Genomic DNA, 27,050 nt, shown 5'->3' on the forward strand with positions numbered 1-27,050 from the left:
GGAATGTAATAGTGCCCACTCTGGGACATTTTAGCAGTTCTTCATTATAATTCCTAGATGACTAATACAGTATACTGTTTATGTACTTCAACTATCTATCTCCTGTTGAAAACCTGTCACGTATACTGTCAAGGAACTGCTCATACAGTATCAGTGTGATAGCAGTGACAGTGTACAGTACATTTGTCCTTCTTACACTGCATGGGGAAAGATGTGCAACTGGTAACTGGTAGGGCTTGCTAATTGAAACATTGCAAACACCATTGTGAAAGACTAATTAGAAGACACTTTTTTCAGAGAAACCAACATATTTAATGTGCACATGTTTATTTACAAAGATCATAAAGATGGATCTTCTCATTAAAGAGGCACACCATCAGGGTGACTGGACATCCAGGAGAACTCCAAATTCATGGACCTCCCAGGGTAGCTCACTCAGTGCAGTTCACATGTTAAAGAGTTAAAACGCTTGTTTCAAGGTGACCTAATTAATGTTACTAAAATAACATATCCTTATTCTGTCTTTCTATACTGTGAGATGTTCTGATATAGACACCAGACAATCTAAGACAGCAGGTTTTCAAATACTACTTTGAGAAATTACTTAACAATGAGTCTTCTTTAAAGTTTTGGAAACACAATGATTTTATTTCTAAGTTGAATTTTATTATTACTGTTTTATAATAAGGCTTGAAATGAGAATACTACTTACTACCTTTTCACGATTATTCCCAGCAAGCTCAAAGGTAAACTGCAGCAATTTCTCATGAAAAGGGAACAAGATATCTGATCATCATATAAAAATGAGGAGAACTGACCAATTGTGGTCTTTAATTTTGTGATTTTCTAAACGGATTACCACATTCGTGTTCCCTCAGTAATCAGGGGTTTTCCAAGTTTCCAAGGGAAAGGAAATGACCTCAATGTTTTATGTGACATTCAACCGAGTCAAAGCGATAAGTACTGACGCGGAAAAGTAGTAAATAATGCTTGAAAATAATTATAAAAGACCTTTTGCTATTGTGTTGATAGTCACGTCTACGCAGTAGCTGACACAGTATTCAAAAATCTGTAAGAGTGGGACAAATTCGTGTCACAATCCATGCACACTGTAGGTTTAAAGGATTTACAAAATCTTTTATTTCCCATTTACCAGCAGCGAGACTAAATGTGCTGACTATGTCAGATGGGTGTTTATCACTAGAGTGATTCAAATCTCGATGTGGGAGGTGTCAAGATAATGCTAAAATAAGGTGTAAAGTGTACTGCTAAATAAAGAAATGGTCATTAAACTTTTTTCCCTAAATATTAAAAGGAAAATTGGTCAGTTTCCAAAACATGCATGTTTTTTTTTTTGCTTCATGTGGCTGAGAAAGCATGACTTCAGCGGAAGGAATGCGAGACAGTTCATGTGTTTGCAGGTATAGCGAGAGTTAAATCTCGGGCTACTGTTCAGGGTGCACAGGTCGTTTTGCGGGGAGATGAAACGAAGCAGGAAATACCTTACGAAACACGTTACATACCGGGAAATTCACCTGCTAAGTGCCTTATCCTTAGTGCCTGGGTGTGTTCTCGGTGAGTAACTTCGACTTCGGAGTATCGCTACGTAAGAGAAGCAGGTCCAGTCCGGACTCGGGAGACGCGTTTCTGCAGGTGTTTCGGGAATGGAGGGGACGTAATTTTTTAATACTACAGGTGTCGGTCCTTTGGCAAAAGCGCTTCTGGAGAAACAAGAATACGTACCGTATGTGGGTTGTTGTTTTTTTTTGTATTCGCCTCCGCGGATTTCGAGTGGTGATTACAGGTTCAGTCCTCCTCGATATTTATGCCTAAGCGGTCCATGAAGTTGCGGTCTCATGATGTCTGACACCATAAAGGAAAAATGCACTTTTTGTTGTCACTTTGTTTTCCCCTGCCTGTTCACAAGAACAGACGGGGCAGAGGAGGACGAGACGAAAACAGACGCCGTGGTGATCGAAAACAAGAATGCGCCCCCAAAAAGGTCCCTGCCGCCGCTGCCCGAGCCGGACCCGAGGTGCTGCTATGTGGCGCTGTATGACTATAGCGCTCGGACGCAGGATGATTTAACTTTCAGGACTGGGGACAAGCTCGAAGTTTTGGACAAAAGTCACGGTGACTGGTGGATAGCGAGGGCACTTACCGGACCCTCGGTGAATAAGGAGGGTTACATTCCAGCTAATTATGTTGCGCCGGTGGAAAGCCTTGATGCAGAGCCGTAAGTACATCCATTTAAATTAACTGAATATACTGTATATCGCTTTTGGCGTCGCTTTCAGCGTGACCTACAGTACCGTTATTGTTATTGATTGTTTTAATCCCATTTCAGTTGGAACTACACCTGGTACAAATTACGTGGGCAGGCCTTTAATAATGTTTCTTGAGTTTCATTCTGCTTCTCTGTGTTTATGCAGGTACAATGTTGTGCCATTATGTAAGTTTTCCCAATAAGCACGATTATATATAATAAATAAGTATACTGTGTATATATATATACACACATACTGTATAGTGGTACATGTATATACAAATCTTGTTTAAGTTCTATATTACTTCATGTAATACGTATACTTCATGAATATATATTTACAGCCCAATATATGAAAACTTAAGCATAAGTTTACATATAAATTTATAAGTATAAAATCTGTTTTACCTTCAGTTTGTTCACTTGAACATGTTAAGCCACCTTGTGGAACCCTTATATCTTTTTCATGTTGCATATTTAGAGTAGAATGGAATACAGTTCAGTTCAAGAATCTCCTTAACAATGAGATCTCAACACAAATCTGTATTTAATAAAAACGTTAAGGAATTGCATTATGTAACAATGTTGAAGCTCTACTTTGAATAAAATGGCCATTCCCATCATGTATAATCATACAGTACTACAAAACATGATAAATCAGATTCAGTCTATGTAACAATTGCCAAATGCTATGACAGAAGCTCAAGAAATTGATAACGCAAATATTCAATGCTTTGTTTAAAATGCCTACTGTACACTTCACATTTTCCTGAATAGAACAGGTTCTGCCTAAATGATGTCATTTTTGTGGAATGCAGTTGGAATGGAACGCTGCTCCTGACTGGTTGCTGTTTGAAATGCTTTATCTCATATTTTATAATTATTATCATTCTGTCGATTTGGTCATGGTGACAATTTCTATTAATAGTTTATACATAACTGGAGCCATGCCTATAGATTATAAGATTATATTCTAGTTAAATGTTGTATATATGTTAATTTATAAATGTTATTGCAAATTCGTATGCTTGTTAGTGTTTTTAAACTTCCGTTAGTCTTTAAACTTCGCTACAGTCAGAAGTAGTTCAGGTGGGTAGTGGCGTCAGCATGTGTAGGCTGCAAAGGAACAAGTAATAGGTTTATTCCATGCTGAATGCCGAAGAAGGCTCCACAACCGAAATGTTGTTTCCTTTCTTCTCTTTTCAGCATGGAATAAACCTATAACTCGTTCCTATGTTACAGTCATACACTTACAGTCATTCTGTAAATCCTGTATTCTCATAATGTTTTGAGTGATGTGAGTTTTATCTTTCTGAAGATACATTTGCAGTTTGGTTTCTTAGTACGGTGTCTTTATGATAAAAGTAGAAGGTTGCTCATGTCCGTTTGGGTGACACAGGCAAAAATGGAACAGTACAGTATGAATTTCCTGGTGATGAACTTAATCTGTGTTAAGTTTAAACTATGACACAGCAGTGCATGAACACATAACCTTGACTCTATTGGTTTCTTGCAATTATATTGATGTTCAGTTTATTGATGTCATTAGATTACTGTTTTTTCTAGTACTTTATACTTTAATACTCTAAGATAAAACATCTTTCCCAACTTTCCAAGACTAAAAATAAATATTGAATAGTAAATATAAAATTCAGTGTTTCAGAGCACAAACGATTGTACTGTATATGGTATCATTGTAAAAGTGAAGAGACTAAGTGGTTCCAATATTTGTTGTATTACTTTTACGGGCTTCAAATGATTAAATATTCTTCAAAGCTTAGCAAGTTTTAAACCAAATAACACCCATTTATTTGCTTTTATGTTTGCGGCTCCTTTGTTGACATGGTAACCTTTGATTAATAGCTGACATATTCCAGGAAGTAACTGGATATAAATCAAGTTCAAATTTTAGAGATTATCTACACAGCTCAAATCATCATTTTTTTTGTAATTACATTCCAAAGAACTTTGGAATATATATAACAATTGCTTGTGTAAACTGGGAATTGTAAATACTGTACAAACAGCCTTCAACACCAAATCAATTAAAACAGTAATAAAAAATATGGAAGTACTAGCATGAGTGGAACAATACAGGCTGAAAATACATTATACATTTTTTGGTGATGAACCAAGTTTAAACTTAAACAATGACACGGCAGTGTATGATCACATCACCCTGACTTTATAGGTCTCTTGCAATCATTTGTATTTAAGTAAAAAATTATTGAATAGTAAATATAAAATTCAGTTAATAAAAATAAAGCTGTAGACTGTGGCTGAAAAACTATTCAACACATTTGTCTTCTCTAGAATTAATTACTGCAATGCTTTTCTTTGCTGGGGTATCTTAATCCACATGGAAAAAACTTCAGTGTGTCCAGAATTTGGCAGTCAGAATCCTGACTAGGTTGTGTGCTAGTGATCACATTACTCCTGTCCTGGAGTCCTTGCACTTCCTTGCACTTCCTGGCTTCCTGTTAGGTTTCATGTTTACTTCAAAATCCTTATGATCACATAATGTATAAGTCTGTACATGTCTTGACATCTCAATACCTGTCTGTTTTAATATCTTCCTACACTCCACCTCATAACCTTCGTTCATCTGACTCTGGTCTCCTGTTTGTCCCCCCAAGCTCATCTACATACCATGAGTGACAGGGCCTTCTCTTGTTAATGCCCCAAAGCTCTGGAATTCTGTCCCGAAGGATATCAGACACATCAGAGAGTCCCCTTCTCTTAAGCGCTTTCAAATCAAACTCGGGCTCAATTCAGATTAAGTTTCAGACTCCAAGTTCTGCTTCCTCCAGAATTCCAGAATGCAGAATCCTTCTTCTTCAAAAAGGCTTTTAATTGATTGATGTCTGTGTCTGCCCCTTTGCATCTTCCACTGTTTTTTTTTTTGCTTACTGTAAAGCGCTTTAAAAAGCTACTTTAAAAGTTGCTACAGTATATAAAATAGTTTATTATTATAAGTGGTTCCTTAGAAGTGCTTAATGAATATAAACATGCTATCAGGGTCCAATATGTACAGTAGGCCTATAGTTAAAAAAATATTTTATTATGCCCAATAAAGTGGTGAATGACATTTTTAGAGAAATTAGGTGATGCATTATATTTGATTGTAAGTATACAATTTACACAGTCACAAAATTGTTACAAGTAGCATTGTGCAGTTTTAAGAACAGTAGTCATATAGTTCTGGGCCGAATATAATTTAGATTAAATTTAAATACATGATACCCAGAACACAATGGAGTATTGTAAAAGGAGACAACAGAGTATTGCACAGCAATTTTCAATTATGGGCTTAAATTAATTCAAATCAGGTCAAGGGTGTAATTAGAAACATCTAGTATCACAGGGCTGAAGCTACATTTAAAAAAATTATGTAGAAGAATCTTTAGGACATGCTTTTAAAGACATCAGATACCTGCTATCTCATTTCACTGTGAAAGCTTGTAGAATGTGAAGGACTGGAGAAAACTGAATGTTGGGTGTATAAAGTCTGAAAACGGGCTGAACACGTTTTACAAGCTGAAGACAAAGCAGTCCCCTTATTTAGTATAAATAGAAAAAGGACATGAAAATGTACATTGCGGTTGTTCATTCCTGTCAGCTGTGCTCCAGACAGTATCTCTCTTTATTTGTATGGGTGCACGCTCAATGAAACACATACAGTTCACTCCAAACACATTGGGATAGCAAAGTCCAAACATATTTTCATTTGACAGTCAAACAACTTGTTATAGTGATATTATTATGAATGATGTAATTAATTAATGTCCGCTTAAAGGTAATTTCAGAGTATAAAAGTTGGTATTTGGTTGTACATCCCTTTGAGGCAATAACTGCATCAAGTCTGTGACCCATTCAGCTCACCAAATTCTTTGTGTAATCTTCTGGCTCATCTTTGCATGTCTGATCTTGCCATTCATGGGGAAAATTAAAACTGAGATCTTTTTAATTCTGCTGGCTCAGTCCTCTAGAAAATGTGATTTTCAGACTTTCACCTCTGCAGTCTGGAGGTGGTTCACCTACAGTTGTTGAAGGGTTTTCCTGGACAGTTCTGAAATTGATTCTGTTGTCAGCTGCAGATATGGGCTGGCCAGGCTTTGGCTGATTGCTACAGTAATTATACCAGTGGTTTCTTTCTGCTTTAGTACATCCCACATTTTTTCATTTTAGTATGCACAATTCCTCTGCCTTGTTTCCGATGTCTTCTTTTATTTCAGCTTCAAAAGTGAATGCTTTTTATTTCACAGAAGGTTATTTGCTTTTCATCTTGGCTTTCAACTACGGACTCCAAACACTGAAGAGAAAACGAAACAGGTTGATGGGTGGTGCTCAGTTCTCTTATGGATGCCTAATTATCCAAAAACAAGCACCTGACCAACAAGAGACAACCGAAAGTAAAATTACCCAATAGGTCTGCACTGTCCAAATGAAGGCATTCCAGTCTGTCAATTTGTTTAACTCACCAAAGGGTAGAATTGAATTTATGTTATTAAAAATACAATCATCAGTTGTTAACCCTTTAAAATAAAAGATATATCCATACTTTGGACAGTAGGGTAACACATATACTGTATATATATGTTTTTGGAGGCAACACCCACAGGGTCTGGCAACATCAGTTCCTAAACGGATTGATGAACTCCATTCTTTTGGTTAATGTTTTCACTGTGTCATGTTTGTGAAAGATGATTTCACCTTCAGTGAAAATGCCTTTTCTTTTCTATATTTCTACAGCATTTTTTCAGCAAGCAGAATACTGAGAACTTAACTTTTGTAATTTAAGTGAGAGTTTGCCGTGGAAATACACTCAAGCTGTGTTGTGTTTCTTCCTTAAATGTGTATATACTGTTTTTCCATGCTACACTACTGTTCAAAGTATATATACAGTATATATGTTTTCAAGAGTTATTGATTATAACACCATTAACTCTATAATGGCTCATACAGTTCCACGGTGCTATAGAGATCAAGATCCTCATTTAAATAAATTGCCCCCAAATTCAGATTTTATATGTACAGAAGGTGTGCCAGATTTTAGTGTAACTAAAAATAAAGCAAAGCTGTAGAAACCAAAATTATGTCCAAAATAGTATTTATTGTACAGAACTCATATGAAGTGTACTGTAAAAGGAAAACTTTGGGAAAATAATCTAGAATGCCCCATTTATTAATTTAGTTAATCCTTTTTTTAACATTTATTTTTCAGAAGTATGTCTTAATTACAGCTAGAAGTTTTACAAAAGAAAACCTACAGTAATTGGATCTCTGATCTGACTTCTCCTCTGATGAGGCACGCACGCACGCACGCACGCACGCACGCAGAAAGGTCTAGTTTGCTGTGGAACAAGCCAAACAGCCATGTTGTTGAAACCATTACCCTCCCTTCTTTCAAGAATTGGCTGGATGACATTCTCAAATCGGTTAACTACCAAAGGGGCTTGATGGGCTGACTGAATTTCTAACGTTTTTATTGTCTTATGTTATATGGAGCAGCTAGGGGGGAGCATGAGTGTCGCAGTGATGGCAGTTGTTACACAGATCTGAAATTCCTGTGCTCTACGAGGGTGTGGAGCTGGGTTTCAGCCTGGGACAAGGCATCCAAGCAGAGCTGACCCGTCCTGTTTGTGGAGGGTCAGCGTGTCTGCAGGTTTTTTAGGTGTGTGTAAAATAGAAACCCGAAAAGCATTGGAGAAGCTGTTAAATTGGTTTAGTTTAGCCCGTGACTCGCCAGTTTAGCCTGTACTGAGGTGAATTAAGATGAAAACCTGCAGGCATATGGACTTCCAGATCCAGGATTTGATAGCCCACAATTACAGGGTTTGGGAGTTCTTTGAAACCATACAAGCAAGCTATTTGTGATATTAGGTAGTGATCATTTAGGACCTAATTCATATTGCTCCTCATCCCTTAAGGACCAGAGTTCTCCTAACTGAATACATGAGTTGCTTTATTAATCAAAAATTAGCAGATAAAAAAATGGAATAACAGGAGGCAGAAAAAGAACAGGAAGTTTAGGGAAAAAAAAACCAAGCAGATTTCAAGGCCAGTATCTGATGTTCACTAGTTTAAGATACGCAAAAGCCATTAGAGATTAATTGAATAAAGTGAATAAAAATCATAACCTATTTTTCTACAGCTTCATTTTGTTGACTGAAAACTATTCACTACACTGTAGTCATGCTCCAAGGAAACCATTTTGAGTCTTGCTGTTAGAGCCAAACGTTAAACTTGTAGCACATGCAAATGCAACATTTTTCCTCTGGTGTCAGATGAGTCAAAATTGGAGATTTTTGTGAGAAAAGGAGGACAGTGGTGCTTGTATGTGCCCTGTGACAGTGTGCTGAACAGGCAGCAGTCTCGCACCCCAGGATATGCTGAGAGGGATGAGAATTCTGATAAAGGATGAGTAGATGAATGGAAGAAGATCCAACAGAAATACAACCATACAGTACACAGTATGTTTACTTTCATGTGTGGAGCATAACAAAGGTTCTATAAGTGCTTGGAGGTAAACATTTTCCAATAATTATAGAAAAAAAAAGATTTCTTCTTCAATGAGAAAGCACAAACCGATTCTCCAACATTATGCTTATTTAATAACCTCTGAATAATATATTAATAGGTGAAGCCCCCCCCCCCACCCCGGACTATGTCAAATTTTATTGTGTTACAATATGGAATCATAATGAACTTGAACTTTATTGCCATATGTAACCAGTACATGTACTGGTACAATGGAATTCTTACTTACAGACAGTCTCTTGATTGTTAAAAAGTGTAAAAACACAAAGTGCCGACAGTGCATGAAGACAATATACAAACAAACAGTTGACAATGTACAAGTAAACAAGGAATGTAATTTATAGTTCCATATTGTAACACGATAAAATGTGACAAAATCCAAGGGGTTGAATACTTCTGAGAATTTTCTCATACCTTTCCCCAGGTGAGTGCTTTTCAGTAACGCTGTCCTGGATTTGCTTTGAATGTTGCTTTGTCTCGATCATGTAGTTTTTGGAAGCTGTCCCAGTCGACTGTGGGCTCTCCCAGAGAAAGATGTGTTTAAGCTTAGTGGCTAACTCTGAATGGACAAGGGACATGAGGGTGGAGGGGGTCAAAACATAGTGTAGATCTGGAAATGTGTACCATCTGAAGCAGGACTTCCTAGTGCTTGTCCTCATGTCTCCGTGTGTCCATCAGTTTCAGTTCAGCAAGGACTTCCACTTTCTCTTCTGGAGTCTTATTCAGGCTGATAGATAAATTTGATTTCTTAAATTAATGTTCCAAAATTCCAAATAAGTGTAAAATAAAATGATTTGTAAAGAGTAAGTGACAATTCCAGGACTGAAGAGAATTAAAAAAGACCCAATTTGTAAATTATGTGTTAAAATAATGTTAATAATATTAAAATTCCTTTAATTAAAATATCACTAATTTATATAATCAAATCCTTTGATCTGATAACCAAGATGTTAGAACAAAAATAAGCAGAGTGTATTGAGACTGGGATTTTACAGCCTTGGTACTGTATATTTTTTTTCACCAACAGTACAGAATATTATTTGTTTTTTGTAATTGTATTCTCTTGCTATGACCATTAGGCAAAGACTTGAAATCATAAACCATGGAATTGTTCCTTTTGTTTGCCATGAAATATGTACTACAGGTGTACCAGAAGACTGCACAGTTTATTCTGATTTTTTTTATTGGAACTTTTTTATTAGATACTTCAACCCATGCTAATAAATGTGTTGTATGAAGATACAGTATAAAATAATATTTTGTTATTTCAGAGGAACAATCAAGCTAAATGAGAAATATCCATGCTATAGGATAATACTTTCCCAGTGGAAAAAGCAGAAATGGTTGTTAACTAAATCAGTGGTTCTCAAACTGTGGTACACGTACCAGCAGAGGTACACGGAGCGCCGCCAGGTGGAATGCCATATGACCCTGGAACTTTGTTGTGTGCTCTGAAAAATTGGGACGGGTTTTCATATTTTCAATTTTAAGACGTGTCGAATACGCAGCCTACGTACTACGATACAGCACGCGCTAATACTTGAGTGGACACAGAGCTACAATGTAATTCTATACCACTCTATAGGAATGTGTGATACGAACCTAAGTGACCAATTGTATTTAAAAAAAACTTATCTCCAGCAAAGAGAGAGGTAGGAGAATGGCAATGTTGTAAACACAGGAAACACAGGAATGCATAGAAATGCATGCTAGGAACGCTGGTAATCTTGTGAGCACGGGAAAGCGTGATAGATAATAGAAAAATATTTAAGAACTGTTCTAGGTTAATTTGAGAAAAATACACCGAGCGTCTCTGTGTTTCGCTCCCATGCGCATGAAATAAAAACTTTTTAACTTCTGAGACAGACTCCTTAAAATGGAAACGGGGAAAAATGCAAACTTGTGGATTGCTAAAGCAGGTAAGCGCCACACTATTTTTGAAGAACCTTATTTACTGTTGGCAAAAGAGCTGACACGTATTATGTGTGGAGAAAAAGCTGCTAAACAGCTCGACCTGTTGCCCACTCTGAAAGACCCAGTCACTCATAGAATTATGGAAATGGTGGATGATATCAAAAGTACGCTGGTAGAGCGCATTAAGATGAGCAGATGCTTTTCACTGCAATTAGATGAGTCTGTAGTCGATTTGGCCAATTCGCTCGTTTACGTTAGATACGAGTTTGAGGGTACTGTACATCCCATGAGGACTTTCTGTTCTGTAAACTGCTACCAACAGGAACTACAAGAGAGCACATATTTTAGCTTCTGAATGAATTTATCAAAGAGAATGGCATCGACTGGATAAAATGCGTCGGAGTTTGTACGGACGGTCCTAGAGCGATGACAAGCCGACACAGCGGTGTAGTTGCACGAATTAGAGAGGTTGCTCCAGAAATTAATGGATGCATTGCAGCATCCACTGGGAGACCTGTGCCATCAAGAAAATGCCTGACGATTTAAAATCTGTTAGACTCTGTTGTGAATTGTATCAAGGCTCGAAAAACGAATTCACATTGACTAAACAGGCTCACCCCTCTCACTGAAATGGTACTTTTTTATTGTTGATTTTTATTCGTTGTTGTTCCTGTTTTTTTTTCTGTAAAGCGCTTTGAGAAGCCACCTTTAAAGGCGCTATATCAAATAAAGTTTATTATTATAATATTTATTATATGTGTGTGAGTGTGTGTGCGCACACGCACGCTCATGTTGGTCATTGAGAATTTCTGTGGTTCCTATGAGAAGATGACTTGTAGGTGGTATTTGGATGCTTTGGTTTGATCAGGCGTGGTACTTGGTCCAAAAAGTTTGAGAACCACTGAACTAAATGATAACAAACCTTAATGTTAACGTAATTTGTTATGTGGTAGATTGTTAATTTTGTATTATCTTTTAATTTGTTTAAAAAATAATTATTGCAGGAATTAACTATTTGCAGGAATAGAGATTTTACAGTTCAGATCAATTTCAACAAGAGAAAAACAAATAGTGATTCCTTAAAACATACTTCCTGCAATAGTCTCATTTCAGTTAAATTGACTGACTGGTCATTTTTCCTTTAGGTGGTTTTTTGCAGATATCAAGAGAGCAGATGCGGACAAGATGCTCCTGTCTCAAGGAAATAAAAATAGAGCTTTTCTTGTCAGAAACTGTGAAAGTCATCAAGGAGACTACTCTCTTTCAGGTAACCTTTTTAAGAGCAGTTTATACTGTGAAAAGCAGGGGAGTAACACAAACAGAGAGTCTGAGCCAATATTTGCTAATGCCAGGTTCTTCTGCAAATATTGACAAATTCTTAAACATAAAAAACAGCCATGTAACATGATGTTTCTTATTTAAATGCCTATGACTGCACTGAGTGCCATGCAGTCTATTTTCTCAGGTAAAAGGCCAGGTTAATACCTTTGGCATTACCTCAGCATGTTTTTGTCTAAACATACTAAAAAAAACACAAAGCAAAATGAGGTAAATACAGTTTAATCATTCTAAACTATATAACTAGTATATTATTTTGATAATATACTAATGTACCAGATCGCCTGAAGTGACCAGAATTGCCCACAGGCAGGAGTTTTTGTGCCACATGGTGAAATTTTCGTGACCAGAAGGAACATGACCCCTCCAATGGTTCATGTAAACCAATACTGCTGTGTTACCTGTACATGTCCAGAAAAAAACACTGCATTGTTTGAAAGACCATTGTTTGGACAGGGCAGAGGCTGCTTTACTTGCAGTGTTTCATTAGCCCTATATTAGAAATGTATCTAAAAACCTCAGCTGTGTGTGCCTAGGCCTGTAATCAGGATTCCGCACAGTTCAGTCTGTCGTTTAGGTCATTTACAATCCAATCCCCTCACACTCAAAATGGTACAAGTGCTGTGTCCAAAGACTTGGAGAAGGAGTGAGTGTGAGCCTGGGGAACCTATTGGAATGTGCAAGTAGGCGCCTTGGAGATCTATGGAGGTAAACCACTCATACTATGATATGATGAGCTGTTAAATCTTTTGAGGAGTGTGTTTGAACCCTTAGATCTAAGGTGGTCCTGAACCCACTGTCTCTCTTTGGTGACCAGGATATATAGAGATTTGAACCCTTGAGAGGTTCACAATGTCATCAGTTTATTTCTGCCAAGTCACAATGATTTCCCAGGCTAGCAGGCAAGTGTGGCAGACAGCTGGTCATCCTCTACTACTATGGGGATCACAATAAGAAATGGAGACATGCCCAACTTGAACTGGAGGGCACATATTTTGCTCAAACTCTGTGGTCAAGGTGGGAATGGAGAGAAGTTGACCGTGACCTTTCAGGGCCCTTTTGCTGGTCTTTCTGGATGTTGGGATCTGACAATGTGGGTGTTTCTCAGTTAGGTGCTAAAGGTTTGGTGGCCTTTTGCTTGAGAAGACAGTTATCCATTGCAGCAATCCAAGGCAGGACAGACTCGGTCTTGGGATGAGGCTGGGAGTGATGCATTGCCAAAGCTCATGCTGGAGCGCTGAAGTTTGTCTGAAAGTCTGAACTGGGTAATGGGGGCAACCAGCAGGACCATCTTCTCTGAATCAAGGGCTGGATCAGGCAAAGGTGGCTCCTGACTCCTACTAAGGCAGCTAGCAAGTGACCTAAAGCTCGGCCATTTTCCCAGCACAGATCAATAATGTACATCATAACAAAGCGTATGTCCTACAGCTTTTCAAAGATGAAAGGCAACCTCAGTAAATCCATCATCTGACCTAGTCAAGATGTTAGGTGAGTTAGCAAATTGTATCACAAAGGTTAGCCCAGTAGGCTCTCTTCAGCATGTTTTCTGTTAGCCTGAACTATCTGTTGAGACAAAGAAGATCCTTGTCAAAGGAGGAGAAGGAGATAATTTGAACAACTAGAAAAGGAGCCAGAGTCCATGTCCTGTTCTGCAACAGAAGCTGATTGGTTACAACAGAGTGGATTTCCTACAGGAAGTCATAAAAATTGAATATGGCTGCAGGGTGTTTGCCTTATGGTTGAGATCAATGTAGTAATTGAAGTTGAGTAAATGAAGCTCAGTCCCTGTCTAAGCCATAATAGATTTTTGTCAAAATCCAAATGCCTCAGAGTTTGGTTTAAGTCAGTCCTCACTGAAAACAGTGACTGCTATTATCTTATCAGTCCTGCTGTCTCTCCTTCTGCAATCCTTACTTTGAAAAACTGAAATCATGAGTTTAGTAGAGGGAATGTCTGTATTGATCTAGTCTTTTCGAAGGCACAGGGTAGAGTTAGGAGAAGTAGAGAACTGTGATCCTAGTACGGTATGCTTATAATGTATAATGGAAAGTAAAAGTATAAAGTATAATGGAAAAGAATAGATATCAATAGAACAATGTTATTCTGCTTGAAGGAAGTAAAAAAAACAGATAAATCACACGAACAAGTAAATAAAAGTCAGAAAAGCTGTGGCACTAATGGTAAAGTAAATTAATTAAGAAGACTATAATGAGAAGAAGGCACTTTGTAAAGCATTTAAACAAGAGCACTATCAAGTAAATGAACATGAGTGTAATGAACTGCAACCACAGGTGTGAGATGACATTAGAAAGGCTAAGAAAGAAAAAAAATGTGTATTGCAATGGTTTTTTACAATTGAAGAAACTTTTAGATGACTGGGCAATCACCTGGGAAATAACCTTTAATGTAAATGGATCCAGGGTATTGTATGCAGATATTACAGATATAAAATTGGACACGCCTGCTTATGAGAGACTGCGTAGATAGATTATTTTTTAACTTCTAGAAAATGTGGGAACCAATAAAAAAACACTGTTTTATACAATGTGACAGCCCTTTGGGTGTGTAGGATCTTACAAACAGGAGGATCCAGGACGACAGTACTGTACAGTACACAGCTGTAAGGTAAAAAAAACAAGTCTTTATTCACAGTGCAAAAAAATATGAACAGGCAAATTCTGAACAAAACAAGCAAAACAACAAAACAAAAGCTTAAGCTACTGACTAACTTCTTCTCAAAGTCCTTATCTATCATAGTCAGGCAGCTAAGCTGACCTATTGTCAGTATAGGTAAGATTGCATTAGGAATTTGTCTTTTCACATACCCCATCTTGCTCTCCATGAGACACGCAGACAGAGATTTCTACGGCGCCCCTGGAGCAGTTGGGGTTAAGGGCCTTGCTCAGGGGCCCAACAGAGTAGGGTTCCTCTGCCAGCTGTGGGATTTGAACCAGCAACCTTCCAGCCACAGGCACAGATCCTGAGCCACAGTGCCACCACTCTGGTATACAGCAGCAGCTCCATTGCCCAGAGCTTCCTGAGGAAAGTGGTCCAGACAAGGCTGCAGTATTGTCTGGACTGGTTGTGCTCTTGGAATAGTTAGTATATACTGTATAGTTAGAATTCAAGTTGAAGAGTGTGTTGTTAAAATTATACAATGCACTGGTAAGGAAAAAAAAACTGGTTCCAGATTTGACCAAGACTTCACAGTTTTTTCTTCCCTGTTTTTTGTTACTTTTTAAAATTGCATTTGACAGTAATATATATTTCTCTCTTCAGTTTTAGATTCATCTGTTGTAAAGCATTACAAGATCCGAAAACTTGATGCAGGAGGTTACTTTGTATCCAAAAAACAAGTATTTAGTACTTTAAGGGAGCTTGTAGAGTACTACTCCAGAAATCAAGGTGGTCTTTGTGTGTGCCTTGGGGAACCATGCATGAAGGTAGGTAATGAAATCATATTTGTAAAAATACCGGACCTTTAAAAAAATGTGTTAGTTTGCTCCATGTATCGCACGCCACTAGTACCCGTTTACATGAAGTTCAACAACAGTGAGCAAGAGAATGTTTTTTTTATCACATTTCCTGTTGCATGAAGGCAAAGGTGAGATCTTCTGTGATTAAAGTAGATTTTTTTTTTCATTTTAAAATCTGTAAATGGCGTGTTGCAGTTCCATTGAGGACGGTAAGGGTCTTTTATAATGCTGTAATAAAACTGACTGCTGTGCTGGTCATTGGGGTTCAATCCTCTGTCCACACTGCCTTCCCCTGCAGCCTCACTTGGTTACTGTCAGTGACCTTGTACACGTCAGTCTGCGGTGCCCCTGTACAGGGATAAAGGGCATGGCGACGACTGCACGGCACCACAGCTGAGTGCACGCGGTATGCAGGCGAGCTATATAAACTCACCACTTTGCCAGGCTGATGTGGGCTCTCAAGGGCCTCGCCAAGGGCGTCCCTCCCCAAGCATAACAAATAACGTAATTTATATTAAAGTGGGAGTTAGTTTAAAACCCAGTGCAGCCCATTTATCCCATATGATCATCTGCTGATACCGAAAAGCCACTTACTGGTAATGAAACTAAATGAAACTACATTTTATTGCTAAGATGAATAATAATAATAAAAACCTTTATTTTATATAGTGCCTTTAAAGGTAGCTTCTCAAAGCGCTTTACAGAATGACAACAGCAACAACAAACAATTTAAAATAAACAATTAATAATACACAAAATAAACACAATGAGAATACGCAGAGGAGACAGTAGATGTTGGTACTAAATACAGTAGGAGCAGAGAGGTAAAGAATGGAACCAGTTAAGTAAAGGCTCTTCTAAAGAAAAGGTTTTGAGTCTGGATTTGAAGGAATTTAAAGAAGGTGATGCTCTTATATCCTTTGGGAGAGAGTTCCAGAGCTTGGGGGCATAACAGGAGAAGGCCCTGTCACCCATACAATGTAGACGGGCTTGGGGGACAGTTAGGAGACCAGAATTAGAGGAGCAAAGGTTGTGAGATGGGGAGTAGGGCGATAATAGTTCAGACAGGTACTGAGGTGTCAAGCCATGCAAAGCCTTATAGGTGAACATGAGGATTTTGAAGTCGACATGAAACTTGACAGGAAGCCAGTGCAAGGACTCCAGGATAGGAGTAATGTGATCACTTGCACTAGACCTGGTCAGGATTCTGGCTGCCGAATTTTGGACATACTGGAGTTTGTTCAATGTGGATTTAGATACCCCAGCGAGTAGAGCATTACAGAAGTCAATTTGGGAGAAGACAAATGTATTGATCAGTATTTCAGCCACAGTTAGTGATAACATAAAGCGTAGTCTAGCTATGTTTCTCAGGCTAAAGAAAGATGTTTTAACAATATGCTGCACATGTGGGTCGAATGTTAAGCCTGAATCAAATATCACCCCAAGGTTTTTCATTTTAGACTGAAGTTCAAGTACAGTACCATCTACAGATTGGCTTTACAAAGTTGATAGGGGGTGCCAGTAAGCATGACTTCAGTCTTGTCACAGTTAAGATGAAGGAAATTTTGAGTCATCCAAATTTTTATGTCAGAGATGCAATTAGATAGAATAGAGACAGCCACATCGGTGTCAGATTTGGTATGGATGTATATTTGAGTATCATCAGCATAGAAATGAAAGCTGAGGCCATGTGATCTTAAAAGCTGACCAAGTGGAAACATGTAAATGCTGAAAAGTAGCGGACCCAGTATCGAGCCCTGAGGAACATCAGACTTATTGAGACCTAAATTCACCAAGAGAGACAAAGTGACAGCAATCAGTGAGGTAGGAATTGGAAACCAGGGTGGCAGAGAAAGAAAAAAGAATAAAAAGTCAAATCTGGTGCGAGGAGCGGCAGCCAAGCGCGCCAGTGTTCCCTCTCAGCCGGTATCCGGTTATGGTCTAATGCAGTGGTGTCAAACATGTGGCCGGCAGGGCGGGTCTGTCCTGCCTTGTTCATTTTTCCGGCTCGGGAGGCAGTTGTGAACAGTGACATCAGCAAGGACTCGTTCTGTAGCTCGTTCGAGCCTGTGCAGTGCACGCTCGCAGCAGCCCTTCTTGGTTATTTGACACTCGCACACGCGGTGCTCCCTGTGGTTCTCGGCCTTGATCGAGTCGCGGTGCCTCCGTTTGATGATGTCTAGTTTGACAGGGGGTTGTCTTGGCACGAGAACGGTGGGGGGAAATTTACACTCAGAGGTGAAAACACAGTTCCAAGTAAAATCTCAGTAGTGAAAACTGATTTGTCCAGCGAAAGAAAATCGGTTCTAAAATGTATGGTAAGTGTGGTCAAATTGAAGTACATTTGAATCAAGACTAACCCAACATAACAAATAAGTCAGATACCTCTCTTCTAATATTTCTGTTCGAATTTGCTTTATTCATCATACAAATTGGAAGGATTATATCAGGAACCATAAAAAATCATTGAAGTTTATTTTGACCATTATTTGAATAGCTGTTTTTGTACGTTTGTCCCTTTGTAGCTGGAAACTCCACAGACTCATGGTTTGTCCTACAATACAGCAGATCAATGGGAGATTGACCGTACTTCTCTAAAATTGCTAGAAAAACTAGGAGCTGGGCAGTTTGGAGAGGTTTATGAAGGACGATGGAATGACACTACTCCGGTTGCCATTAAAACTCTGAAGCCAGGTAAATATTCTATAGTACATTTTAACATTGCAAGAAGTGCAATTATAATGTTATGAGGGAGCTGTATATTGAATATTAACAATCAGCATTTCAATGTACTTTTACAGATTAATGTACAGTACTGTTTTGATAAAATAAATATATTGAAACCTGTTTAAATTGCTATGCCTTTTTATAGTATTTGTCATTGCAAAACAAATCCATGATTACCATTTCTACCTTTGTAGAGAACTATGAAAATCACTGTTATAGTGAATCCATTGTTACTGAATCTGTCCTCTTTATAGATCCTTTAAATGGATTTTTCCAAATATTCTAAGACCTTTACAATATTCTACGTAATATATTCTAAGTTTAGTGACAGACCTGATTAAATGTTTCATAAAAAAAGCTTGACTGAAAATATTTAGATGACACTTCTATTGTAGACATCACATAGCAATACGGGGAAGAAATAAAACACTACTGTGCCGCAAAATATGAGCAAAGAAATTGTCAGCCCATGAAAGCTGAATGTACAGCTTCCAGTTGTAAAAAATAAATCAAATAAATGGTCTCTTCATTAGGCCGTGCAATACTACTTCTGAAAACAATCACAACAAAACACATTCATTCTCTATTCCCAAATGAAATTCCTGGTCTTATTAGTTTTCCTTTGCAGGCCTGATCCAATTCAGCGATACCTAAGATTTATGGCACTTGCACTTTAGCTGGGGACATAAAGTAATCTCTGCAGTTCCCATGTGGGTTATGTACTGTAGAAACAGCAACATACCTTAAAAATGATGTCTGACTCATTTCCCCTATTCCTGTTTTTTAGGTTCTATGCACCCCCAGGACTTTCTTAGAGAGGCACAAATAATGAAGAAGCTGAGACACCCCAAGCTTATCCAGCTGTATGCTGTTTGCACTGTGAAGGAGCCAATTTATATTATTACAGAACTGATGAAAAATGGGAGTCTGCTTGAGTACCTCCAGAGTAAGTACACTTTGCTGATACACATCTCAGGTCAGGAGGCAGCTCTGTTAAAACTTTGATGAATGAAACAAAGTGGATAGTTCACTTTCTCCTCCTTGAATAATTAAAATGAATATCCAGTATTAATATAATATGTTAATATATTATATTAATGCAGAATATGTATTGATATTCATTTAATATTGATATAATTAAACATAACTGCATTTCTGAGTTATATCGATCATTTGTGTAATTGATAAGAATTGTATTTGTTCTACTAAGGCCATGAGTTATGAAAGTCAACCCATGTGCTTTTTGGCAGTGAGAATCTCTCAGATTTTATAAACCCCAGAAAAATATTAGATGGGTGGATTAAAGGTTGGAAGATGAAGGCTGGGTTTGTTATCACTTTCCTTCACTTATTTGATGGCAATAATTAACATTTTCCTGTTTGCTGTGAGTGATGCAAGGTTGTGTAAAGGTGGTATTCAGTGCTGAGCTGAATCTGAACATTGCTGCATACTGTATTTACCATAATGTAATTCAGAGAAATCTTTTTGTCCAGTTGCACTCAGTTAGGCATTTACAATTCAAGAAACTGGAGATGTTTCAGCAGGGTTGTTCAAACACATTAAATCCAATGTGAACCTACCCATACAGAGTGAGCTGTATTTGTGCTGTAGACAAGCACTGAAAAAGTTCAGTTTAGCCAGACCTCAGACTTGATATCTCAAGCCACCTTTGCTTGGTATTGTTCAGCAACATGTTGAGCTGCCTGCTGCCTACACTTCCAGTTCATTCATGTCAATACAGTGCTTGAGGGCAACCTTGAGCTGGTTTTTGACCACCTGTTGAGCATTGATCAGCAGGGAGCTGGAAGAAGAGATCCTAGGTGGGTCTCACACATGCAGACCTGTACTTCAGAGTCGATTTCTCAAGAGCAAGGCTTTGATGCTGGTGAACATTGCTTCATAGAGGATACTCATATTGATCCTGTGGTCCTCCCATTTGATCCCCAGAAATCAATGCAAGCACTGCTGAAGGAAGCTCAGAAGGATCTTAATGAGCTGTCTATCCTTGAGACAGTCCGTGTCTCATAGCAATGTAAGAGAGTGGTCAGCATGACAAGCTTTTAAACCTGGGGGGGTTAGTTGTGTATTTAGACTACAGGGGCAGAATTCTGGATTTTCTAGGTCTATAGGAATTACAACTCGGGAACCCACTGTGTGTGCTTATGTGTCAGAGTATGACTGTTGTGTAGTTGTATTATTTGTTAATAGATATTTGTTTTGTCTAAAAAGTGGCCCTGATTATTTGCTCTATCATCAGAGCTATGGTGGCGAATAAAATGACTCATGGGCTATGTAACACTCAGGTTATTTCCTCAGCAAGATTTTACAATATATAAGACCCCCATCACTGCAATGATGAAATAGCTATTGTTTTCTGACTAGCACCAATCTTTCTTCAACAGAGGATGGAGGAAAGACACTTGTTATTCGGGACCAGGTAGAAATGGGAGCTCAGGTTGCTTCAGGGATGGCTTACTTGGAATTGCAGAACTACATTCATCGAGATTTGGCAGCAAGAAATGTGCTGGTGGGTGAAAACAACATTTGCAAAATTGCGGACTTTGGTTTGGCTCGAGTGTTTATGGTAAGTTTTTTTTATTTCGAAGATGAAATCCACAGAATTCTGTTTTCCACAAAAAATGTTATTCGTATGTATTTAACATGCCCTTAGACAACGCCCCCAAAAGAAAGAGTCAAGGAATTGTCTGTGTTCATTTTGCATATTTTATTTGCAGTACATTTTCCAAGGAGATAATATAAAGTATTACATAATATACTTCAACAAAGCACATTTGACTTTAATTTCACTGTGTTCACACTGTGGTCCGATTTAGGAGAGTATCAGTATTAGTTTTACATCACGCCAAAATACCACTTAAATTAATACTGGAAGTGTGTTTGTGTGTGTCGGGGGCTGAGGGCTATATTGTTAAATCAGGATAAACACATTGACTACATTCTAGCAAACACAGACACCCAAGCATTGTCGGTCATATAAGAGATCTGGTCAAGCTGCAAAGCAGTCAATTTTGAGCTTAGCTAGTGAAAGATAGTTTTATTTTAGCAGCATACAGTAAGCCTAGAGGTGTAATGCACCTATTAAAGTTAATATCCCTCTCATTTTTAGCTTTTTCGACATAGGAATTAACCTACTGTATGTAAATACTAAGACTTCCCTTGGAATTGCCTTGGAATTTAATACTGTAACAATCTGTATTCTCAACAAGGTGGACAATGAGAATGTATATGAAGCCAAGGAGGGCACTAAATTCCCAGTGAAATGGACAGCACCTGAGGCAATACATGCAAACAAGTTCAGCATCAAGTCTGATGTGTGGTCCTTTGGTATTCTGCTGTATGAAATAATCACCTTTGGAAAGATGCCCTACCCTGGTAAGACACTTTTCTTGTTTAAAATCTCTTTCTGATAAATTCCACATTTGCACAGAAAGGAAAACAATCTGTCCACTGTTGATGATCTCACTTTGAAGATCCGAAACCTACGGTAGAAAATGAAACCTAGAAAAGCTCTTTATTTATGAAAAGTGTTCATCTGGGTTTCATTTGAAACATGCCCATGGATCGAAGTCCTGGTTTGGGAGAGTGATTTCTGACGGGCAGTCTGTTAATCGTACTGTTCACTCCGGATGAAGTCGAAGTGACTCTGCAGGACCAGTGAGGGTGTGGGAAAGAGTGTACAGTATACGGTGATATAATGTGCCTCTACTGGGGTATTCAGTGCACAAAGCAATAGAAAGGCATCGAACCTGAAAACAGGCCAGGATCCTTCTTCAAAACCATTGCTCTTGCAACAACATTTAGAAATACAGTAGAGGTCCAAGAGGTTTTAACTATTATTGTTAGGTACAAATGTGTCATGAAGACTGGGAGACTGAGCTGTCTGAAATAGCTAAAGGTTGGACCTCAAAAAGAAACCATTTCACGGCACTTGAAAAACAGTATTCCAGTGTTATAATATTCCTAAAGGGAATGTTTCTGCAGCCGTTTCAAAATCTGCTGTTATAGCTGTCCATTTGGTTGAGATGCACTTTTCTCGAACTACACTTCTGTCATTTACAAACCAATGAACAATAAAAAATGGTGAAATAGTTGACAGTGAATTTATATAGCAGGGGTATTTTCAAAATTTGATGATTTTATTGAATATTATTACTCATGTATGAAAAATCCAATCACACTGGAGCCAGAAAGATATGGAAAATAATTATTTAAATAAAATCAATTTTGAATTAAAGTAATTAAAAATTAACTCTTTTGTATGAGACACGACATGGACAAAGTTTTCCTATTGCTTTTTTAAATTTTTTTAAATGTATTTGAACCTGAAGATCTGAACATTTCTGTCAACTTTAACGTTTTGTCCCACCAGGTGAATCCTGCTACTTTTGTCATGATGTACAGCTGGCTTTAATGAGTACAACTGACACCTTTAGTTAATACTCTTCATTGTTAATAGATTTCGTTTGGAGCTCACAAGTAATGATATTTTTTGACAGAAATATAAAATAATTCTGCAAATTAGTTTCCACAAATTTAAATAGGCCTCCAATCTGATTTGACGCTAGACCATGGACCACAGGGTGAGCCCTCATTACTGGTCCTGCTAACACCTCTTCCAGCAGCAACCTTAGCTTTCCCTGGAGTCTCCCATCCAGGTACTGACCGGGCTCACACCTGCTGAGCTTCAGTGGGCTGCCAGCTGTGAGTTGCAGAATGAAACAAATGCTGGCTAACATGTTCAAGAATGACAGCAAATCCTGCTTAAGGGTAATACTTAGGGTAAATAAATTTTAAAGTAATTCAATTAAATAATGTACATACAAACTGATGGACTAAAGCTATACAAGCAACATGTTTAATCCTACCTAAGCAGGTACCAACGACCCTGTCAGATTACTATTTTTACTAAAGCAAATACCTGACTTCATTTTTTGCTTCTCTATGCTATGATGCATCTGTGATTCAGGAGAGACTGTAAAGTTAAATTTTAACAAAAAAAAATCACCCTTTTTTCAGTTGTGTCCTTCTTTTTGTCTTTCAAAAGATGGAAAGAACTAATTTTGTAATAACTACCCAAAGAAAAAACTTTCTTTCATTTTGCTTTTAAACGTTCAAATGTTACATGCTGGTCCTCATGACAAAGTTACTGGTAAGATTGTGATAAGAATGTAATTAAGTAACAATATACAGTACCAGTCATGGTCATACTGTATATCGTTAGTTCAGATACAGCAGAAATATTGGACAGTAATGCATGTTCTGTAGTAATGAGGTCTGTACTCTAATCTTTTCCAGATATGACAAATCATCAGGTGGTTCAGAAGCTGCCTACAGGCTACAGAATGCCATGCCCTCCTCTCTGCCCTTCTGTGCTCTATGACATCATGCTGGAGTGCTGGAAAGAAAATGATTTTGAACGACCAACATTTGAAACACTTCAGTGGAAACTGGAAGAATATTTTGATTTGGAAAACTCTTCCTATCACGATGCTAACAATCTCCGAAGATAACTGAAGAAATTTTATACATTTCTTTCATGGATTACACTGTGAAATAGACACTAAAGGTGATGTTTTCTTTAATCTAGTCAAAGTGCCACATGTATTGAAACACATCTTCCTGCAACCTGCTTTTTTGCAAAGGTTTAAGAGCAGGAATCACACAAGCAAAAATATATACTTTGAAAAATACTGTTTATACATATGATGTGGCATGTTTTCCCATGTGTCTTTCTTGCAGTCATTTTATTTTTTTATATATTTTTTAATCGTATGAACAAATTACATTTTAATTGGTGCTGTAAAATATTCCTGCATAGGACCTGACTGCAGAAAATGTTTTTCATTTGGGGTTCAGCAAATCTGTTTTAAGACCAATCATTGTAAATGAAACAATTTCACTGTATTGAACTTTAGAATGAGACTACAGTAGGAACTTAATATTCTTGAGAGGTAGTTGTTGAAAACCCTCGGGAAAGTAGACAATTGTGAATAACTCTGCAGCTTATAAAAACGCCTTATTTCATAACCCATTATTTAGTTTTCCCATAAAGTATTAATTTAATAAGAAGGCAAATGTTATTTAATATATGTAACACTTCCAAATAAATGACACATTTCACATTCAAATAATTAATACATATAATTTGAAGAAGCGCTACTCTCTCCATAAAATCAAAGTGAGGTGGAATGAGATGATCATGTGACCACATGAGCACATCCCAGGAAGCTGAAGAAGCTCGTCATGGGGAAGGGATACAGGATAAACATCATACAGTCTTCAGTGCAGATGAAAGGGAAGAAAACGCTCAGGCGGACATCCATCTCAAAGTCTCAAGGAAAGGCGAGCGCTGGGATTTCAGGCAGTCCCGAGTAACGCTGCTTCTGTGCAGTAATGTGATGGGATACAAGATTGAGCCAGCCTTGCTGGACTGGTCTGCAAACCCTAGGGCAGGTAAGTGAGAAGGCCTGGGAATCGTTCTGGACTGGTGTCATAACAGCTATGTACTTAATGGCTGAGATCAGACTCGCTCGCTAGCGGAAAGACTGGAATTTTCCCCAGTGCGTGGGATTTGGGATTCGCCTTGCGCCGCCATCCCACAAAATGTATTTTTCACATCACAGCCTGACTCTGACCTGGTGACCTTTGCTCGCAAATGATGTTGAATCCTTCCTGTATTAGCTTCGATCAGCAATATTTTAAATACTGTATGAAGAAAACAAAAACAACAAAGAATTCTAAATCAATTGTACTTTGAAACGGATGTACTGTAATTAGCACAGATCTGTGAGATAGTTGCAGTGTTATAGAAGGTGCATATTTATATCCAGTAGCTTATCCTAGAACTGCCAGCACTTTCACTTACTTAGGTTGGATAGGAAAAGTCTTGATGCTGATTAAGATTTTCCATTGATACAGTTGCCTTCTACCATAAACGTCACAGGCTAGTAGCGTGTGTAGTGTGTACTTCTCTGACAAATGCTTTGCACTAGGTGGCAGATGCTGTTTTGCGGGATTCTGCATCTGTCTTCTTGTACAGCCTGGGCAGCACGTGCCCATTCACTGGTCTCTGAGCCCCTGATGCCACATGTCTTCCCAGCTCATCTCCCAGATGTTTAAAGGGGCTAATGTCTGGTACATTGGGCATCCATGGCATAACTGCCACATTCTCATCTGTATTCGTGAACAGCAAGAAGATGTGTTTTTTTTTCCTTGTGGCATACAATGTTTTCATGTCAAGCAGATGTGACAGGCAGCACGTAAAATCCCAGGACTTTAGCAATGCAGTACAGTTATGGACAGCTGCCATCACAACTGCCAGCACTACTGATTTCTGCAGCACTCCTTTCCAGTCCATCACACTTGGAACCCCATTGATCATGCGGTTGCACACGCCAATTAGCGTTCTGGATGTCTGTGCCACATTTCCTGGCATCCATCAGGGTGGTCTACATACGGTAAAACTTTGATTCAGTGCCAAATATGACTTGGGTCCACTGAGGATGAATCCACCCAAGGAACATCTTCATGGCAAGAAGGCATTATTCTCTTGATCTGTCATTAAAGCACAAATCGGACTTTCCCAGAATATCCTGTTGTTCTTTCACATTAAGTCACTCGGACAAAATAACCTTCACGGTACTGTAATTACCCTTCAATTCAGGTGCAAAATGATTGTGCCATATCACTGTTCAAATATTTAAATTGTTTTTGTGACCTGTGGAATGATTTCATTATAACAACTGATCATCTAGTACTAGGAATAACAAAGTGTTAAAATAGAGAACACGGAAATCATATGAAAATGGCCTTTTCCTCAAGCACTGGTTTTAAGTGAATTGGAGCTGAAGTCATTTCTTACACTAAATGCTCCATGAAACAAGGGTAGCTCACATCTTTCCGTTTGCATGGGTACAGTACAGTATGTGCCGTTGCATTATAATTAAAAATGTGACCTTTTGCTGTATTATTCCTTGCTGACATGGAAATATTTTCTGTTCTCTCATACTGTAGCTGCATTAAAACCTCTTTATAAAACAGGTTATACATTTGTGGTGAATTGTTTTATACACTCCAAGATCAGCCAGGGGGGAAAGAAGATTCCAAAAGCAAACTGATATTGCCATAGCGATTCTGTTTTTGAGCCTTGCTTCACACATCGTCATTCAAAATGTAGTAGCCTATATTGTATATTGCTCAATAAAACTTATAGCGTTTAAAACAGTTTTAGAACTTGTGGGGATCTTAGAAAAAACTTACATCTGTTTTTAGACCATATTTCTCTTTCTTATAATTAAAATGTATTTGCCAAATGCTGATGAAAAATAATTCTATTTGTCATATTTGTAAATGTATCATTGTCTAGTGTCTTTTTAAAATTTTGTTTTACAGCACTGATCTAGGAAACTAAACTACTTTTCTTCACAATGAAGCTGAAGCAATAAGATGGTAATTGTTCAATGATGGCGACAATCATTGCTTATATGTAATCTTTAATATATTTTGAAAAATGGTCTGTGTTGCTGATATGTTTTGTAATGTATATTTTTGTAGTCTAAACCTTGATTAAATTAGGTGATAATTAAGCTGTCTTTGTCTTTCAAATACTGAGAACAATGAAAGATACAATGTATAAAATTAAAAGTGCATAAATGAAAAACAGCATATGTGTTCTTTTTATTCATAATGTGAATGTCATTCTTGGATCATTTTTATTATTTGAATAGATGCACATCTTTTTGGTGTACAGATAACATTGAAGGACTTGA

At 37.9% G+C, this 27,050-nt stretch overlaps 1 protein-coding gene across 2 annotated transcripts; it reads left to right on the forward strand.

Moving 5' to 3' along the window:
* Positions 1-1,375: 1,375 nt before the first annotated feature.
* frk (fyn-related Src family tyrosine kinase) lies at positions 1,376-26,941 on the forward strand. 2 transcript variants are annotated; one of them, XM_088908830.1, is made up of 9 exons: positions 1,376-1,575; positions 1,933-2,236; positions 11,866-11,987; positions 15,338-15,501; positions 18,060-18,228; positions 19,049-19,207; positions 20,664-20,845; positions 21,489-21,654; positions 23,578-26,941. In XM_088908830.1, exons 1-9 carry the CDS (start codon positions 1,482-1,484, stop codon positions 23,790-23,792), a joined length of 1,575 nt encoding a protein of 524 aa, XP_088764956.1. In that variant the 5' UTR covers positions 1,376-1,481; the 3' UTR covers positions 23,793-26,941. The 2 variants fall into 2 exon arrangements, with proteins under 2 accessions (XP_088764956.1, XP_088764957.1); XM_088908831.1 differs by lacking the exon at positions 1,376-1,575 and having other exon boundaries at positions 1,599-2,236.
* The last annotated feature ends 109 nt before the right edge of the window (positions 26,942-27,050 follow it).

This window comes from Atractosteus spatula, chromosome 2 (assembly GCF_055471065.1).
Source record: "Atractosteus spatula isolate fAtrSpa1 chromosome 2, fAtrSpa1.hap1, whole genome shotgun sequence".
Lineage (NCBI taxonomy): Eukaryota > Metazoa > Chordata > Actinopteri > Semionotiformes > Lepisosteidae > Atractosteus > Atractosteus spatula.